This window comes from Embiotoca jacksoni, unplaced genomic scaffold (assembly GCF_022577435.1).
Source record: "Embiotoca jacksoni isolate LCO1_2020_lvr unplaced genomic scaffold, fEmbJac1.0.p SCAF_3, whole genome shotgun sequence".
Classification (NCBI taxonomy): domain Eukaryota; kingdom Metazoa; phylum Chordata; class Actinopteri; family Embiotocidae; genus Embiotoca; species Embiotoca jacksoni.
Genome location: NW_027185381.1, coordinates 20,865,226 through 20,884,206, shown reverse-complemented (window position 1 = coordinate 20,884,206; position 18,981 = coordinate 20,865,226). Strand labels below are relative to the sequence as shown.

Here is an 18,981-nt window from a genome sequence, read left to right as displayed (position 1 = left end):
CATTACCAGCTGATCAAAACAGCCTCAGGTTTTCTACATTTCATCCGATTTCCACAATGTGATTGATCACAAATCCTCCATCTTGGAGTGTTGTCTTGCATTTATTTGTCTTATGTGTTGAGAATCTAACACACAGGGAACTTGCATCAAAGAGAATATTATCCATTACATAATTACTGCACAGCTGCAAATATTCATTATCGGCATTATTAATGACCTGTCAACTGTGCATTGAAATGATCACCTTTTATTTCAGCTCCAAAGTACCTACTAGTTTGTTCATGGAAAAATAATAATACAGTGATGAACAGTGAGGGCCAATAAAAACCCAACAAAACAAAACATTACCTCCCCAGGGCTTCCCAAGAGGTTAATCCAGCCATGGTTACTCTAATCTATCTTGATTTTAAACAATAACCTAAAGACTTGCTTGATAGACTCACAGTAGTATTTGTTTGGAATGAACATTGTTTGACAGGACTCCACAAAACACAAGGTTGCAGTGGGATTTAGCAAATTAAATACGTAAAATACAATAAAAAAACTTTTAAAAAAACTGAGTGCTGCATCTTATTACAAACACTCACAAAATGTCACATGTCTTTGTGAAAGCAGCCCCTCACTGTACGAGCTCATTTTGGCTCGCCTGCTGATAATTAGACTGATAATGTTAAGTGGGACGGAAACCGTGTGCACAGGCAAGTTAACTGCAACTGGGTCAGAGATATGAGATCGACAACAACTGCCTCATATCACAGTGGCCAGTAAACTTATTGTTTGAAAAAAAATATCCACAGGGTTTTATTCAAACTCACCTTTCTTGGTCTAAGTACACCCATAAGTCCAATAATTTTAAATCATGCAGCATTTAATGACAAACATGTTGCAAAACAACCTCCAGAAAACCCTGCAAGAACTTTCCTTCAATACATCTTATTTCTTTAAGGTCTTTCCCCATTTCTCAGAAATGTTTGGTGTGGGTAACATGTCTAACCTTTATCTCTTTCTTTACTAAGAAAAAGCTCATGAATAGTAGCAATACTGTCTTATATAGGCCTAAATAATCTTAGATGTTTAAAAACAGTATATTTGACAAGAAAGTCAATGAAAATATTTTTTGAGTGGGAGGTAAATTGTAATCAAGCTGAAAAGAGTTTCAATCAAGATTCATTCAATTGTTTAGTTGCAGAACAAAGACCTGCAGCTACATCCCCTCACCAAATCATTTAGATATATAAATAAAAGTACCAAATATACATTATGAACTAAGAATTAAAAAGCAACAATATCTATAATGTAAAATCAAATTATAACTACAATAGAAAATAAGAATAGCTACAATGTCTCTTTTAATACCCACCTTTTAAAAATATTAATTGTCATTATTTTTTTGCATGTAACATGCGTGTTATTCATGACATTATTACAAATAAAAATTTTATTAAATTAAAAAAAAAAAAAAAAAAAAATTAAAAGGAAAATTTTGTCGTTAAAGCCCAGCAGACATGTAAAGATTAACTAAGTTCAAATTAAAAACAACAGCGATGTTTAAAACAGCAGAGAAGACGGCGTCACGCTTCACCATGGTTACGGAAGCAACGTCCAGTTGAGCGTGGGGGTGCGGTGTATCATGGGAAATAAAGTTGTTGTAAATCAGTTCTTGCCCCTCTTCGGTACACCGAGAGCTTGAAAGGAAAACGAACTGCAAAGCGAGACTTTTCCTCTTGAATTTTACCACAAAGGTGATAAGCAGTTTTCTTTCGAAGTGAGTTAAGGACGCTGCAAACAGCCACGCTAGTAGTTAGTATTTAACGGAATCAAACAGTTTATTGCTAAAGTTAGCCAACTAGCTGTTATGCTAATATTAGCCCAGTGTGTCTAAATGCGAAAGTTTGGACAACGTGGTGTGCATTATATTATTATTATTATTATTATTATTATGTATTATTATTATTATGTATTATTGTACCTGTGTTCTCTACTGTCAAGTAGCGTACAGAAGACGTTTCGCTTTCTTGATTGGACTTCGTGTGTTTCGCTGCAGACGTCGGCTACTAATGTCTGCAGGGAAGATGCCCGACTGCCCTGCCTCTGCGTCCAAGGGCTTCAGCTCGACCCCTGTCAAGACTAGCCAGGGGAGAGACGTCCACACGTATCAAGGCTTGGACGACGGCGTCCTGTCCGACGACGAAGACACGTTTTCTCTGCTCTCTCCCATCTATCATGACAGTTTCGACAGCGATGAAGAGGACCTGGAGTCCATCTCGGCTCAGCAGACTTCCCCAGGGCTCTCCCTCTCGCCAGTCAGGTACTGCAGACGTTTTTAAAGCTTCTCTGACCTGTGCATGCCGCGCGGTGTTAATACATGTAGATTTGTGTTTGTTTTATAGCTGTGAGCTACCAAAAACGTCCTCGGAGCTGATGTTCAGTCCAGATGTGCAGCCCGCAGCCTCACACACGCTTACTGCGTGGGAAATGTGGGTGGTGAACAAAGCCAAAAAGGACCGCCGTAGACTGGAGAAGAAAGCAGAAGAGGTAAGCCACCATTACTCTTAATCTCAATTCCTGTACTAAAAAATATATTATTACTTTTCTTCCTTTCCTTAGTTTTTTGGGGAGCTGCCTTTTTCTTTATCGTTGCTTCTGAATCACTTACTTTTAAAAAAACATTTTTTTTATATATCTCATGAATTAAGGAGTACATACTCAAAGAGAAGAAAGAACAACAAGAAAGAGAGCAGGAACAGAAAAAGATTGCCGTGGATGAGAAGATCCAAGGATGGCTGAAGCTAAAAAGAGAACAGGTGCAGAACTGCTTCTCAAAACCCAGTAAAACCGCAAGTTTTCAAGATTGCACATGCACACAGCAATGTTCCAGTTATCTACTATGCTAATAATCATCTGTTATCTTTTTCCATTCTTAGGAGAAGCATGAGCAACTTCTCAAACAAAGGAAAGAGGAGGAGGAGATGCAGAGGCAGCAGGAGAAACAAAGAGAGATTGAACAGAAAGCTCAGCAAAAGTACAAAGACTGGCTGCTGAAAAAGAATCAAGAAAAAACAGAAAAGGAAAAGAAGGAAAAGGTAATGTGGCTCTTTTACAATTATGTATCCTTCTGAAAAGATTAAGTTCTTAAATTCATGAATAAACATATATATATACACATACATATATATATTTATTTTTGACAGGAGGAAGCTGCCCTGAAGGAGAAGCAGGAAAAGGAGCGTCGCAGGCGGGCAGAAGAGAAGTTTAGGGAATGGCAGGCAAAAGCAAATGAAAAAAGCAGAGCTAGTCCCAAATCTCCTCGCTACCCAGCAAGTAAGGTCATTTAAGAATCTGGGAATTGTTAACTGTGCCTCCTTATTTTTTGATTTACTGACACCTTAAAATGGATCAAATCTAAGTGCAGTGTGTTATCCAGTAACAGTAAGAGTAAAATTAGATATCTGCCTCGCAGAGAATGTAGATAGAATATTTATTTTGTGTCAATATTTTATTGATTTGTTGTTCTCCAGGTCCCTACGACAAATCATACCCATCACCGAGCTTCTACAATCCGATCCCCTGGAAGCCGATTCACGTCCCTCCTCCAGAAACATCACCGAAAAACACATCCGGCAAGAAAACTCAGAACCAGAAAAAAAGCCACCAGATCTCTGGCACCGCTCGTAAACTGAGAAACACTGTGAGAGCAGCACATTTGCTGCAGAGGAGATGACACAGCAGGCCAACGTCTATAACGATGATATGGTAGCTTAGTTACGCCCCCAATATAATTTCAGCACGACTCCTCTCCACCACCACGTCTCCTGAATTGAGACTCTGCTGTGTCATGGAGGGATTTCTGTTTCGCAATAAAGCCTTAGTTTGTATGTAAAGCTTTCTGAATGTTGTAGATTTCAAATGTTTACATGATTTTAGAGAGATGTTTATAATTTGCTCTGATACTTAAAGCTACAGTGCGGGACTTTTACATGTAAAAGAACATCCATTACATTCAAACCATTGATAAATGAGTGCACACAAAGCTGATCAAGCCTTTCACCGCCAGATAGATCTCTGTATTTCAAAGTATACTGACTTTTAAAATCTGGTTTCTGGTGAGACATCCCCACAATGGCTGGATAAATGTATACTGGGCATGCTCAATGGACAGAGCATGCACACCAGCTGAATGCATCCAATTCTGATAGTGAATAGAGTCATTTCGTGGGGATTGTTACACCTCAAGATAATTGATCCACCGTTTTACAGCTATGGAGGCTGCAACGGAGCCTGTGATGTTAGCAGGTGTCGACATTGTTTTTGTAATTACTCTCACTGGCAGAAAGGGGGTGACAAAAGCTCCCCACTGCAGGTTTAAGTTAGCTTTCCTACCATATTGATGTCTAAAAAACAAAATGCTGGCTTCACATCTAAAAGACTGGAATATATTTTGTATTATCCTATAAATGTTATCCTATAAATATTTTTAAATTTGGATAAAAGAAGCATTGTCAAAGCTCTCCATCACTCTATTTGTTCCATCACTGAGTGGTAAACAAAAACTATTTTCATTGCATTTAATAATGACACCACAGAAAGAAGGTGGTCGGTGGTTACAGCCATAGATAGACCCAGCTCAGTCAAGTGCCACTCACATTCACACATTGCTCTGTGTCCAGCTGTGCCTTGTTCTTCTGTGGGCTGAGATGACGACAGACACTAGTGAGGGGGTGGAGAGAGAAAGAGAGAGAGACTGATTCAGAGCAGTATACTCCTTCGGTTTCAGCATCTCACTCTGATGCCAATGTGCGAAGCCTGAGGTAAAATCATTTCAATTTATACTGCTATAACCATCTCTAACCCATTCTGTTGTATTTTTATCTGTTGTGTTTTGGTGTGTCTCATTCTGTGGTCAACACCTTTCTGTTGTTGACTGCTGTGGAATGTGTTGGTTGACAGTGGTCAGGGAGAAAGCTAATAAAGTATGGCATTTTTAAAAGGTTAAATAAATCATTGTGGGGTTTAGCGGACAGCTGCTAAGACAAAGACTTAAAGTGTTTACATTCTGTCATGAGTCGTTACGTTACAGGAGTGGTTTAAGCTGTTTGCTGGGCGTTATTTTCACACTGAGCCTTATAAGCAAAACCGTTTCCTATAAAGACAGAAGTTTGTTTTCAGAGTTTAATTAATGACAATATGGTACGTTTTAACCGTTTATTCATGTAGCTCAATCCTGTAACACAGTGCTTTTCCAAATGAATTTTAAATCTGCCTCTTCCAGGTATTGTGTCCTATTACAGAGCCTCTAAAGAAAATCCAAACCCAAGATGCAGTGGTGCAGGTGGGCTGGCAGTTGGAGATCACACCTACCGAGACAGGTAGGAGGCGTGTCTCAAACGGTGCCAGAATAAAAGTGAGCAGGTGAGAGGTAACAGGCATAAAGACAGACGGTCTAAAGGGCAGAAGTGGAAATGACACTTGTGATTAGACTTGAAGAATGTCGCTGACAGTGTAGCACCGATACAGAAAGAAGGTCAGGATGAAGAAAAAGCTTTTGGATTCTGACTTTGACTTGTTTTCCAGGAAAAGAAAAGGAGTCCTTTACTATGGGATGATTAAGAGGATTTTGTTTGTTTTGCCTGTTGAGTAGAGACTGTGAATGGTGTTAGAATGACAGAGGACACAAACAAGCTGTTAAACTGGATGTAACAGGTCATTCCAGGTCTTTTAGTATTTTTCTAATTTCTAAATGGGACAATATTCACCTGGAACCACACTGCCTGTTATGCTAGAGCTGGAAGAACCCTGATTTCTCCTTTTTTTTTTTTTTTTACAAGGATGTGACTGCTGTTTCTGCAAATAGTCTCAGTTATTATTGACACAACTTGGAAAGAACCAGTTTTCTTGCATAGAGGCACAGAGGTCTTGGATCTTGTGTTTCAGAGTCAGTGTTTTCTTTTCTTTATAAATCCCTCGTGTCACCATGCAGCCTGCTGGGCCGGAGATTGAGGACTCTTTTGATTTTCTTTATAAAATCATCCTGGTCGGGGACTCTGATGTTGGGAAAACCTGCGTGGTGCAACGCTTCAAGTCTGGCATCTTTATTGAGAGGCAGCAAAACACCATCGGGGTCGACTTCACTGTTCGTACCCTGGATATTGATGGCAAGAAGGTGAAGGTTGGTTACTGTCATTTTTTTTATCTCTTTTTTTCATTCAGGTTTTATTTCAGTTTGCATCCTCAAGATCACAGCTGGTAATGCACACTCAATTCCACAGGCATTAAAATAGATCTTTTATATTATAGAAATACATGAATATGTGAGATGTGTTTGTGTGCATACTCTTGTCTTTAAGTAAATAATCCCTCTGCTTGTTTCAGTTGATCTGTTTCTTTTCCCTTTAGAGAAAGCAGAGTGACTGACTGCCTCTTTCAGATGATGTCATGCGTGTGTGTGTGTGTTAGCTTTCTGGGTGTGTTGGCTTGTTAACCGAATGAATATCTTCCAACAAACGTTGTTCAAAAAGGACTGATAACCTTCAAACATAGTTCACGGCACATCTGGGTACCTTAGGAAGTATATTTTGGAGGAACTTAACCCACACTGTGTAACTGGTTATCACATATTTGTGTGATTGCAGATGCAGGTGTGGGACACCGCAGGACAGGAGCGTTTCCGCACCATAACTCAGAGCTACTATCGCAGTGCCCACGGGGCGATGGTGGCCTACGACATCAGCCGCCGCAGCACATTTGAATCTGTTCCCCACTGGATCAGGGAGGTGGAGCAGTACGGAGCTGCTAGCGTGGTCCTGATACTCATTGGTGCGTAAAATCAAAGTAGGCTGGACTAACTTATGTTGGTTAGTAAAACCTAAAACATATTCTAGGGTCCCTTCATTAACGGCATCCATCATGTTCCATATGTGATGTTTTTAAATCGGTTATTTATATTAAAATACATATTGTTTTTCTTGCAATACAACAATTGGAGAAGTCGGACACTTTGAAGTTTGTATTTTTAGAAATGATACTTGGATACTTAATTTATATCACAGCTGATTTTGAGACTAAGACTCTTTTATTGGTTATTGTGGACTAAATCCCTTATGTATATATGTATGTGTATATGCTAAGGATCAGATGATGCCATTTATAATCCTGTTTGTGCATCAAGTGTTAGTCCATTAATCAACTATTTTGATAATCAGCCATTTAAACAATTTTTTCAAATAATAACTCATTCTGCAGTTTCACCATTTTTAGTGTTAAGATTTTTTTGCTTATCGTAAAGTCAGTACATTTGGGTTTGGGATTTTTAACAAGACATTTGAAGTTCTCATTGGGTCCAGGATGGATATTTTTCACTTTTTGTATATTAATTTGACAATATTTGAAAAAAAAACAGTTGTCCGATAATCAGTATTGGTTTCATCAGCTGTTGCTCACACATACAATGAGTCGACTAAACAATATATTCATTGACTATTTTGATATTTCATCAGTTCAGTCATTTTCCGGCATTAAAAAGCTCAACATTCTCTGATTAATGCCTTTCAAATGTTGAGATGTGATATTTTAATTTGTCATGTATAATTATAAACGGTATATTTTGTGGGTTATTTACTGTTGGTTTGCGAAAGACAGATATTTTTCAAATTTTGGGGGCATTTTAACAAAAAACTTTCAATAGAGACGGTGTCAGATCATGATTTTGTTGCAGGACCTTTTTAATTGACCCTTTATACCCGTCAGGTGCTCAGCATTTACTTTTCACCCCCGATTACTGGATAGCTGCAGATATCTGCTCCCCCTACTTGTTGTCACCGCTATTGTTCTGTTCTGTTCACTGCAGGTAATAAAGCCGACCTCCACGCTCAGAGGCAGGTGTTGTTCGAGGACGCGTGCACTCTGGCCGAAAACAACAGTGCGCTGGCTGCTTTGGAAACCTCAGCCAAGGAGGCCCAGAACGTGGAGGCTGCCTTCACCCTCATGGCCCGGGAGCTGATGGCACGCAGTGGCGTGACCATCACCGACGAGGCCTCTCAAGACTCAGCTCAGTTCATGTTGAGTAACAGCTCTCACCCAGTTCAAGGTGCTGTGTCTTCAGATAAAAAATGTGGGTGCTGATCCGGCTGAAACAGGGATGTGTCGATGAAGACGGTTGCAGCCTGAATATTTAATTTACCCGTGTTTGAAAGGTTTCTTTACCATACAAGGAAAAATATTTAAAGAGAAATTGTATGTTGCATTGTGTGTGTGTGTGTGTGTGTGTGAGAATGTAGTTTTTATATATGTTTTGACTTTCAATATTTATACAGTAAGGAGAATCGGTAACACATGCAAATGGTGGGTGCTCATCAAATGTCTTTTGTAATATTCTTCTGGGGATAACTGCTGCTAAATATCTTAACAAACCACACTGGAGGACTCTGTACTACGACAGCACCACAGTAAACACAACATTTTCAAAAGACGGAAAACTTTTTGTTCCTTTCATCCTCTTTTAATTTGACCCAGTATGGCTTTTACAGTGCATTACCAGAGTTCCATAGTTTAAACCTGCAATTTAACTAACCTTCATCATACATTGCTTTACCTGTCGCTTATATACAAGAAACCAGGATAAGAATTTTTTGCTGGTGCTCCAACTGTCATTAAAGTCTTCTAGAACAGACATTCACATTAACCATTCATGAGATTCTCAATTCAACCGCTTGACATAAAAATAGCATCGTTTTCAGTTCAGTAGACTCCTGCTGCATAATTCTGACAACCTCACAAAATAAGACCACACTTCCAATTAATATAATATACATCTAATTAAAGCTCAAATAAAACCGCTGAGGTACTAAATGAAAACATTGGCAACTGAATCTTGTCAGCAATATTGGTTACATATTCACTCTAGTTTCAATTTTGGTTTAGCTGAAATATGACTGCTAACTAGTCAAGAAGTCAAATAAACCACTGTGTTGAGAATGAAAACCCTTTTTATCTGAACAATAAGTAATCAATAAGTCTTTCTGGAGCTCTTACTTAATTAATTAATTTGAACATTATCTAGCTGAAAAGGTGGAACTACATTTGAGCTATGTCTCAACTCTCATCACTCAATTTACAGATACTTTATAAAAATCTGAACATAGTAAAATGTGTGCAACTCAACAACTATGCTTGCGTTCTTCACAATGTGCGCTGTAAAAACTGATCTGATCTATAAAAAGGCAAGAAAGGACGGATGTTGATGAAGTCCACTGTACATACAGAAACAATGACATTTGTATTATTAATTAACTCTGCAGCAGTCTGACACACTACCATGCACCACTGACTTAAAATGTAACTCTCATATATTTTGTGTTAAAACTGCATAATGTTGCTTTTTTTTTTTGCTGCTGATTGGTGATCTACAACAGTAACAGCTACACCTCCCCTGTGGTAATCCCCCACAAAAAAAGTACACTCACAAAGCCTCTGTTAAGACCAGTTAAGGGTCAGACTGGAGAGCTGTGACATGGAGCCAGAGTTTTAGAGACTCTACTCCAGAGGCCATCCTTCCTGCTCGAACACCAGCTCCACCGCCTCCTTTACATCCTGCACTATGAAGGACGGCTGCGTGAGGCTGGGGTCAAAGCGAAAGTCCCTGTGGCCGTGGAAGATGCGCTGCTCTGTGACTGTTTGCGCCGGGTCTGAGGGCAGCTCCTGCTGGTCTCTGCTGTACACTCCTGTGCACACCAGGATGGAGCAGCACCCCTCGGGCAGGTCCTCCTCTGCCCCATACACACTTGATGCTCCGCCTAGTTCTGCTGATGACATTTTCGGGGTGTCGTCAACAGTTTCTGCCAAGGGATCGACACCTGCTCCGCCACGTTTGGCCTGCATCTGGGCCTTGGTGTGGCGAGAGGCCTGGAGGTAGCTGTTGTAGAGGTTGGCGCCGTATATGTCAGCCATGGGGTTGTCGCTATAAAAAGAGATGAGAGATAACACTTATAGTTCTAAAAATATCAAACACATTTTTAGGTGTCTAATGCAGTCTGAGTCACTCACCCTATAGCGTACAGCCTCTTCACAGGCGTGGCCCAGCCAAGTCTCTCCGCCTGCTGTCTGATCAGCAGCTCAGCGTAGTTATAAGTCACCACGCTGGGTTTACCGATCAGAGCCTCGTACTTCAGCTCGTAACCTGTGACCTTCTTGTACAGACTCTCTAAGGACACCAGGAACATACCATGACCAAACCTACAAGACAAGGAATATTATGTATAATAACTGCTGCAACTTTTAAAAGTTAAAATGACATGTATACGAGTGTGACATGCGTGTGCACCTGGGATTCTTTGCCTCCGCCATCCACAGCAGGTCCATGTTGCAGGCCAGGACGGGGATGTGAGGGTACCGCATGGAGCTCCAGGCATTGTCTGGGTTTCCATTGGTTAGGAGCACATCAATGATAAGCTGGAGGTTGGTCTCCCATCTGATTGGCTCACCAAATAAGATAACAGCTGTAGGACCACAAAAATGAAAGAGAAAAATCCATAAAACAGCCACATAGACACAGAAAGTGTTAACTGTCGTGAATTACGTAATGCGGTGTCCACGAGTGGAAACGTACCGTCTATTGGCCGTAAACCTTTGGTAGGTGGAATCTGTAAGGCAATTCACACAATTAGTAAGATGTTTAACTATAACTGAACTAAAACTGGCTTCAGAATTAATACTACTTACACCGTCTTTGGGTCTTCTGTTGTGATCCACAACATCTAGTACTGGGTATGCTTCTCTGAGCATATCTATAGTAACAACATCCTCAAAGCCCAGGCTGGGGTTTAGTGGGTTAAAGTCAAACATAGGTGAGAAGAACATAAGATATACTTCTAACAATTGCGTTGGTCTTCTATAATGGTTCCTACAGTGTATTTCACTATATTCCTTTATATTTCAAATAACCACATTTTGACTTGAACTAATGAGAAACACAACATGAGAAAAAAAGGAAAGAACTCCCACAATATTACACAAAAAAAAGAGCAAGAAATCTATGAAAGGGTTTCACTGAGACAGACAAGCAGCAAAGGGAACAAAGGGTATAAAGATTAGATACTGATTAAAAAAAAGTGGAACATGAACAAAAACACACTAAATAAATAGAACTTGAACACTTGAAAGGTCAACATCCAGAGGGAGTGCAGGAACCAGAGTCCCTGAGTTAAGACAGGATACTTGTGGGCGACTTTCTCAATAGGACCCTGTCCTGAGATCAGCACGCACATTTTGTGGAACTGGGTAAACATTCGCAAAGGACTGTGGGACAGCATCACCTGGTCTGGAGATACCTGAGATAAAGGACACACAGAGCCAATGAGTGATGTCGAAGGAAAAAAAACAACACAAAGCAAGCTGATGATGATTTAAAACTTCAGTTTACCTCCACATCCAGCAGATGTGACAGATGTTCGGCTTTGGTCTGCCTCATGCTGTTCCCAGCGTTGGTGACAAACACCACTGGGACTTTGTATTTCCCATTGCGGTCCACCAGGTTCCTGAAGCACTGCTTGGCTGCAGGGATCAGCGTCCTGCCTCGAACCAGCACCCCGTCAATGTCAAAGAGGAGCCCGAAGGAGCTGGGGTCCTGAGGAGGGACCTGGGCCACAGAGTGGTAGGGGGGTAAGAAAATGTCAATACGTATGGGTATCGCAATATTACATCTTGTGATGCAGTATTGATGCTCAAAAGCATTTTTAATTAATAGATTACATGCAAAGATTTAAGGAAAATTGCATAAAGATTGCATAAAGATATGATGGAGTTTGTTGCAGAGACTGTGATAAACACAAATGCAGATCCTGCTGTTCTGATTGCATAAAAAAAGTAAACTTCTTTTCACATTGATGTTATGCATATGATGGTGTGTTCTTCACGCTGTGACTGTTTTCCTAAAACTAAATGAGAACAAATCGCAATATATTTAACTGTATTATATCATTCTTGTCAATTCACAGATCCAGAGAGAAGTGTCATGATGGGTATGAAAACAGGAGGTTGTTCATTAACTTGTGATATCACACGGAGCAGTCTGAGAGATCTCATCACTTTGACCTGGGTGAGACTTTGCTCCCACAATATCCTATATAAAGTACACAGCAGAGTTTTATTGGATTAGATAACACTGATGAAGTGGACGGTAATAAACGTAGTAACCATTAGTGTGTTTACTGTGTTTCTGTCCTGGTGTTACATTTCTTTTACGGTAGGGATGTGTAACTACAGGGAACAAAAACAAAAAAAAAATGTTAAAGTTGTTTAAGTACAACAGCCATCAAAGCATGCACTTACATGGCTGTAATTTCTTGAGGTCGAGGACGAGGTGTTTGCTTGTTTTGCTGCTCCCGCACAGCTTGATCTGAGCAGCTGCCGGACACTTTTTAAACACTTCATTCTCTGCATTTCTCCGGGAACTTGTGTGGAGGAGACGCCGGCGGGTAAACAATCACAGACAGTTAAACCAGGTAGATTTAGCTGAGCTTAACGGTAACTCATAGAATCGGACGGGTTAATAAATGGGTCATGACATATGCAAAAGTGAGAGGCTGCATTCAACTCTGAGCTATCTCATGCTGCTGGTGTCGCTGCCATTCAGTACCCAATATTCAGATATTCAATACGCGCAACAGCAGGGAAGCGCATGCGCAAAGAAGCCAAACGTACGACGTCCTGGTGCGATATGCGTCATATATGAACATACCGGAAACACATGCGCGTGTTTATCGTTTTTGGAGAAATGAAACTGAAGTGCTACTTAACTGTAGTTCATTATATTGGTCAGACTTTACTTTTCAACATTATAAATATAATCGTTGACTTTGTGTTAAACGGATCATGACATGTTTTAATTTTGAAGAACCTCAAAAATGAATTTTATTTTACATATGAGGATTCAAAATCCATTAAACCGTTCTCAATTTGTATTCATGATTTTACACATTCGATAAAGTTTATAAAGAAAATAGGAACAATAATTGAAATAGATATTTCATAAAAAAGTTATATTTAAGTTTTATTTGAAAATTCTTCAAATTTAATCTACTTTATTTTACTTAACTTCTCCTTTATCGTAGTAGTCATTTTTTTCCTTCCCATGTCCTCTCGTGAGAGTTTATTGTTATTTTATCTTCAATTTATACTGGCAGACCATTTACTATTTACACTGTTGCTGGGTTAGGATAACTTGAAATATGTTTTAATGCATTTTGTCTTGCACATGCTAAATTGTTTGGTTTTACCGATAGAATTACAACCCAAAGGGGATTTTTAAATGCCCATTAAGGAAATTACATTGTGACAGATTAAAAGCCATACGAAAGTTGATATTTTCATAATCGGGCACCTTAAAAAGTATTATAAGTGTACTAGAGAGAACAGAAATTCCTCAAATTAAATATCCCATATAATAAGTTCTCATTAAGCCACTTCTTTATGTTTTTTTTGCTTTGCATTATAAAATGTTTTTTTTGTTTGTTACGTACCTGAACACTGAATACAATTCAAAAACAAAGAAAAAGGTGTATGCTCGGATCAAACAGGCTGTGACAACAGTTATTTTGTTAACTTCAATATGCACATGTAGATATATACTGTTCACTATACACATACACTATATATGGATATAATAAAGCAACTGTGTGTCCATTGATTTAAAACCACAAAAAGCTTTTATTGGTCCACAGTACAAAATCTCAAAAACATTCAGTCCAGGTTTGCCTCATAAACACAGCATAACAAACATCTGTAACTGAGGTAAACACGGGATGACATTATTTAGGCCATCTAAGCACGTTCGTCAGCTAAATCTCAACTCATTTTCCAGTCCGTAGATTTTAGCTTTCAGTGCCATCAGCTCACCCTGAACCTTTTTAGTCCTGGTGTTGGTCTGACGTACCTCATGCAGGATGGCCAAGTCCTGGTTGGGCCCAACATTCAAGGTAACCTGAAGAATGAAGGGCATCTTTCAGTGAATACTTAAACACATAATAAAACACTTTAAATGTGAATTCTGATATCAGAAGGGAGAAAAGTAAAAGTATTCCTCAGTTTTGTTTAAGCAGAATGATTTATAGTATTTATATCTTAAGAAAACTAACTTGGTATGATGAAAACAAATTAACTTTCTTGTGAACCTTTTCATGAAGAAAACAGAATGTACACAAAAGTAAGACGAGTGAGACGGTCTTCAGTCTTTTTACCTTGATGAGCTGTTTTTCCACATCTTTGAGTTTCTCTCTTAAGTGCTTCAGGTCCGTCTTGAAGCCTTCCACTTCCATGACCCTCCTCTTCTCCAATGCCTCGTAACGCTGAGTCATCAGCTGGAGACGTTTGGCCATTTTTTCGGAACGCTCCTGCACAAATTAGTAAATTATAAGCATTAACAAACTTGGTGATCATCATAAAATATCAATAAACAACCTAACGGAGATGTCTATGAGGATTTTACAGACATAAGCATAAATCAAAGAAGTGTACCTTGAATATTTCCCTGCCTACATCCCCTTCCTCTCTGATTTGGGACAGTTCTGTCTCCAGAGTAATACACTGCTCCCTGAACATCTGTGCCAGACGGTGGGCTTGCTTCAGCTCCTCCTGGATTGTCTGATAAAATAGAACAGGGTAAATAAAACAAATCACTGACATTCACTATTGGTGTGAAACAGATTTTATACAGTATTACTACTCTGTAAAATAGTGAGAGAAATTACTCTTTAAAATCTAGATTTACCATAAAGAGATAGTTAATGTTACCTTTAGTTCCTCCTTATGCGCTTGTTCTGTCTCCGGCTGCTGCAGAGCGAGGAGCAGGGCGGTGCTACAGCTGGGCTGCCATGTTCGGCCCACTTCAGCACCAGAAGGTCCGGCCTTTCTCATACGATTGTGGCAGGAGTCTAATTCCCTCAGCAGCCGATCCTTCTCCACCATCAAGCTCTTCTCATGAGCTCGTGTTTCAAATTTTAGCTGCAAGAAATCTCTGGTGTTCTCATGCAACAGGTTCTGGATCTGCTGGAGCCTGATGTGTCAAAGGAAATAAATGAAGTCAGGCTGGAAACAGAAAAAAAAAAAAAAAAAAAAAGTCCAGAGCCATCTTTTATAAATGACTAATGGGTTGAAACGAGTGTCATTTTAACAATACACCGAGTTATAGGTCGCAGTATTAAAAAGCTACAAATACAGATATCATAAACGCCACAAGACCCACTTGTCGGTCAGACAAGAGATGCGTTCTTGGTCTCTCAGCCTTTGTGCACATGCTTCCTCTGTTTTAATCCTGCGATCCTCCATCAGAGCTTCTAACTGCTCTTTGGACAGACGGGTCTGTTCCTCCATCTGAGCCTGCAGCGCATCCACCTGGAAACATGGTCCAAAAATTAAAACTCATCACCAAAATTGTGTCAACACAGACAAATAAATACATTTTGTTGTTGCCTCCGTCAACAGCAGTGCAATGTTAAGCTTCTGTTCCGGTACGGCTGCCTGCTTCTCCAAACTAAAGACGTGCTGACCCCCATCTGCTGCTTGTGAGTAATACATTTTGTTGTGTGTGTGTGTGAGAGATGATAGCACCCAAATCTAATTTCGTGCCATTCATTAAGTAAACGCCTACCTGTAGCAGTAACGTCTGGTTGTTGTTTTTGTATTGGTCCAAGCTCTCTCCATTTGCCCCGTCTGCTGTCTTTGTTCTCCTGTTGCTCTCTACTGAAACATGGAATCAAAGTGGTGCAGTCGTTTAAACACAAAAGTAGTTATGATGCCTTCATTAATAAAAATGTAACAAATAATTTTCTTTTTTTTCTTTTTCATTTTCATATATTCAGCATACACTCAACTAATATTATCAAATTTGTTGAATTTATTTTTTTCAAACCTTTCCTGGTTGCAGCAGGTTTTAACTTTGTTGGCCTGAGACTGAGATTTTCCTCCAATGTGGACTCGACAATCCTCCGTGTGATAGTGACCTGAAATAGATTTATCACATGCATTATATTGGATTTAAAAAATATATTATACTGAATTTTTGTCTTTTTTGAGGTTCTCAGTGTACTCAAGTTTTTGTTAATTCACAAAAAAGAAGACACTTTTACATTCCTCTCATCTATATTCCAATAAAACAGAATTTCTTTTATTTTTTGTGAGATAAACAAACATGTTTTAATAAATATGTGCCTATAAGGTATTATTTTCTGGAAACCTTTAACGCAGTAGTAAGAGCAACTAGTAATTTGTTTAAGTATGCTTCAAGAGTGTTTCACATGAAATACCAAATAATCTGCCACCTTATGGCTAAAGCCTAGAGAAGTGATTGTTAGAAATAACAAGAAATGAACATGCATATGTAAGAAATCACATTTTATTAATTTATTACAACCTTTTCACCTGCAGATATTTTGACACGGAAATTGTGTGTGTGACTAATAACATTAACAATGCCCCTGCTCTATTTATGTGTGCCAACCAATCCAAAATGTATGAACGAGATTATTTACACCTATATCTGGGGGGGTCAAAACTTCTTCAAAGAGAAAGACCTGTGATGAAATAAGCATGCACCTTGTGAGGAGGCTCCCGGTGGAAATATGTGATCTCTCCTGCATCAGGACCCACAAGGGCAAGAAGGTGTTGGATTTTCTTCCTGTCCTCCAACTCTCTTTAAAACAGTGACGGGATTGTTATACTGATTTAAGTACGGAAGCACCAGTGGAAAATAACGGTAATATACTGTAAAAATAAATATGAAAGGCCTTGCACACACTTTGTAAGGCTTATAAAGTCGGGAGAGTAGGTTTAATTTTATTGCAGCCATTTTCACTCATCATATGTGGAAAACCTACCTGATCTTAAGTCGATCATTTTCTGCGTAAAGCCTCAAAGACTGCTCTCTCTCTTGGAAAAGGTAGACCTGCATGTCGCTCAGAGCATTTTGAAGCTCTGCGATCTCTCCCTCACGCTGTCGTACTTCCCACTGTAGCTTATGCTGGGAGAAGTAAAGATCAGTTAACATAGACAAATATACTCCAGCAACAGGTGAAAATCAGTGTCACATAAAATGACTGGTAACATTAACCTGGTCTTCTGTGATGCCTTTATACTTGTCCAGCATCTGAAGCAGCTCCTCGTGTTCACCATCAAACTGCGCGATCTTCTCTCTGTAGAACTCCAGCAGCTCCCTGGACGGACGCAGGTACGCCAGACGCTCTTGGATCGGGGGAAGTGGGGAGTCGGTTCCCTTATGAATGCTGGTTCCGTAGAGAGGGGGGAAAAAAAAGACTGCGTGAGACAAAAATGACACTACCACACACAGATTACACATTTGGGTAATTAATACTCACTGCTGACCCTGTATTTGGTCGAGGCACTTCACTGTAAAACCTGCGATATCGGGAACATTTTACTGGACACTGAATGTCTCCTACAAATTTTAGAAGGGCTTACCCCAGCATGTAAAACCATTAAAGTCGTAAGACTAAATCCATGTGGGATAAGACAGTAACAGTGGGGGACCAGACTGACACAATAAATCTAAATAATTCAGGGAGATTACGGTTAAGAGAATTACATCCGTCTCACTTTGTGCTATGGCACAAATTCTCTTGCGACAAAACGTCCCGTCTCCCTGTGTGTTAATTAATGTTCTTACCTGCGTGGTGTTGCATGTTTTGTTGGAGAGTCCATCCCTGGCACAAATCACTGAAAATAGGAGTGGACAAGTGGAATATTATTCTTTGTTGTTATCAGCACTGGAAACGAGTCTGTGGATCAATATTCACATACTTTCAGCATAATGACATTATGAGGAGGGAAGTGAAATATTACCAGCAACAGGTCTCCTCAAGATAAAAAAAAAACAAACATTTATTTATTTTTACACTAATTGCAGTAGTCATATGTTGTTCTATCAGTCATTTACCATTTCCTACAGCATTAACCTATTTTATCTCACTAAAATATAAATTAAAAAAACAATGATACACTTAGAAAACATTCATATTAAAAAAGAAAAAAAAAAAAATCCGGTGAAAAGCAACAATATTACCATCTACCCTATTTTAAATCAATGGTTTAAAATAGGAAATTTGGGATTGGATAACAAAGATGAAAATATTTTAGCATATAGTTTTTATAGTCTATAAAAGGAGAGGTAACAGAGTAAGTACTGTATGTGTACACACTACATGATGGTACTGCCCATCGTGTTTCTCTGTCGCCGCGGATAGGGCGGCAGGGGGAGCGGGACGTTTGAGAGAAGTCTGGTGTTATTGCACATATTTATTATTTTGAACGCATATTCAGAAAACAGTTGGACATAATGAAATACCACACACAAAAAAAAATAAATGGAAAAAAAAAAAAAAAGAGCAGGTCAATGGTCGTTGCAAAGGATGTCGCTTTAACGTTTTGTTTGTATTTTGTGAAGTCAGCACATTAAAGTGCAACAGCAACCACTGTAGTACATTTATATTCTTTAGCAAATATGGTAAACCATTTTACATACCCGTAACACACTGTCAAAAGTCTGGGGTCTTAATCCGCGGTGAGACTCAGTAATGTTATACTTTTAAAAACCGGAAGTTTCCGCCGTTTCGTCTTCTTCGTGGCAAATTGGAGAAAGGAAGTTATTTTGCCACCTAGCGGGATATATATGCTACTGTTCGATTTTGGGAGTGTCGTTAAATAACACAATACAATTTTTTTTTTTTTTTAATGTCAGTTGTATGAAATTTGGGATAAATACTGTATTCTGTATACCATAGAAGGAGACAAAAAAAATTATTACCGCACCAATTGTCGATATTTCAGTCGGATTTACGAATCAGCAAAAGTTAAACGCTCAACCCTTCAAAATAAAAGCCTAAATTAAACATTCGAGTTTGAAATGAAGCACATAACAAATAAAATGATATGTAAGAGAGTAATATGTTGTTTTAAATGTTAATATTTGTCGCACCCACT

At 39.1% G+C, this 18,981-nt stretch overlaps 4 protein-coding genes across 7 annotated transcripts; 2 read left to right on the top strand and 2 right to left on the bottom strand.

The window, feature by feature from the left end:
• The first annotated feature begins 1,623 nt into the window (after positions 1 to 1,623).
• ccdc34 (coiled-coil domain containing 34) lies at positions 1,624 to 3,881 on the top strand. 3 transcript variants are annotated; one of them, XM_069161960.1, is made up of 7 exons: positions 1,624 to 1,742; positions 2,045 to 2,308; positions 2,391 to 2,535; positions 2,697 to 2,804; positions 2,925 to 3,083; positions 3,192 to 3,321; positions 3,519 to 3,881. In XM_069161960.1, the coding sequence occupies exons 2-7, from the start codon at positions 2,058 to 2,060 to the stop codon at positions 3,719 to 3,721; spliced, it is 996 nt and encodes a 331-aa protein (XP_069018061.1). In that variant the 5' UTR covers positions 1,624 to 1,742; positions 2,045 to 2,057; the 3' UTR covers positions 3,722 to 3,881. The 3 variants fall into 3 exon arrangements, with proteins under 3 accessions (XP_069018061.1, XP_069018063.1, XP_069018064.1); XM_069161962.1 differs by having other exon boundaries at positions 1,624 to 1,765; XM_069161963.1 differs by lacking the exon at positions 1,624 to 1,742 and adding an exon at positions 1,836 to 1,904.
• Positions 3,882 to 3,981: 100 nt separating this feature from the next.
• On the top strand, positions 3,982 to 8,406 carry rab19 (RAB19, member RAS oncogene family). The gene is made up of 5 exons (XM_069161964.1): positions 3,982 to 4,808; positions 5,270 to 5,366; positions 5,978 to 6,166; positions 6,630 to 6,813; positions 7,844 to 8,406. The coding sequence occupies exons 2-5, from the start codon at positions 5,316 to 5,318 to the stop codon at positions 8,116 to 8,118; spliced, it is 699 nt and encodes a 232-aa protein (XP_069018065.1). The 5' UTR covers positions 3,982 to 4,808; positions 5,270 to 5,315; the 3' UTR covers positions 8,119 to 8,406.
• Positions 8,407 to 9,346: 940 nt separating this feature from the next.
• Positions 9,347 to 12,634, bottom strand: hdhd5 (haloacid dehalogenase like hydrolase domain containing 5). The gene is made up of 8 exons (XM_069161959.1): positions 12,322 to 12,634; positions 11,414 to 11,629; positions 11,209 to 11,321; positions 10,714 to 10,807; positions 10,601 to 10,634; positions 10,316 to 10,490; positions 10,039 to 10,227; positions 9,347 to 9,952 (listed from the first exon to the last, which is right to left on the bottom strand). The coding sequence occupies exons 1-8, from the start codon at positions 12,430 to 12,432 to the stop codon at positions 9,529 to 9,531; spliced, it is 1,356 nt and encodes a 451-aa protein (XP_069018060.1). The 5' UTR covers positions 12,433 to 12,634; the 3' UTR covers positions 9,347 to 9,528.
• A 1,044-nt stretch (positions 12,635 to 13,678) lies between these two features.
• ccdc77 (coiled-coil domain containing 77) lies at positions 13,679 to 18,603 on the bottom strand. 2 transcript variants are annotated; one of them, XM_069162549.1, is made up of 12 exons: positions 18,524 to 18,603; positions 17,669 to 17,718; positions 17,096 to 17,267; positions 16,863 to 17,005; positions 16,582 to 16,678; positions 15,899 to 15,989; positions 15,638 to 15,729; positions 15,233 to 15,381; positions 14,782 to 15,043; positions 14,506 to 14,631; positions 14,229 to 14,381; positions 13,679 to 13,972 (listed from the first exon to the last, which is right to left on the bottom strand). In XM_069162549.1, exons 2-12 carry the CDS (start codon positions 17,701 to 17,703, stop codon positions 13,826 to 13,828), a joined length of 1,467 nt encoding a protein of 488 aa, XP_069018650.1. In that variant the 5' UTR covers positions 17,704 to 17,718; positions 18,524 to 18,603; the 3' UTR covers positions 13,679 to 13,825. The 2 variants fall into 2 exon arrangements, with proteins under 2 accessions (XP_069018650.1, XP_069018649.1); XM_069162548.1 differs by lacking the exon at positions 18,524 to 18,603 and having other exon boundaries at positions 17,096 to 17,717.
• Between the last annotated feature and the right edge of the window lie 378 nt (positions 18,604 to 18,981).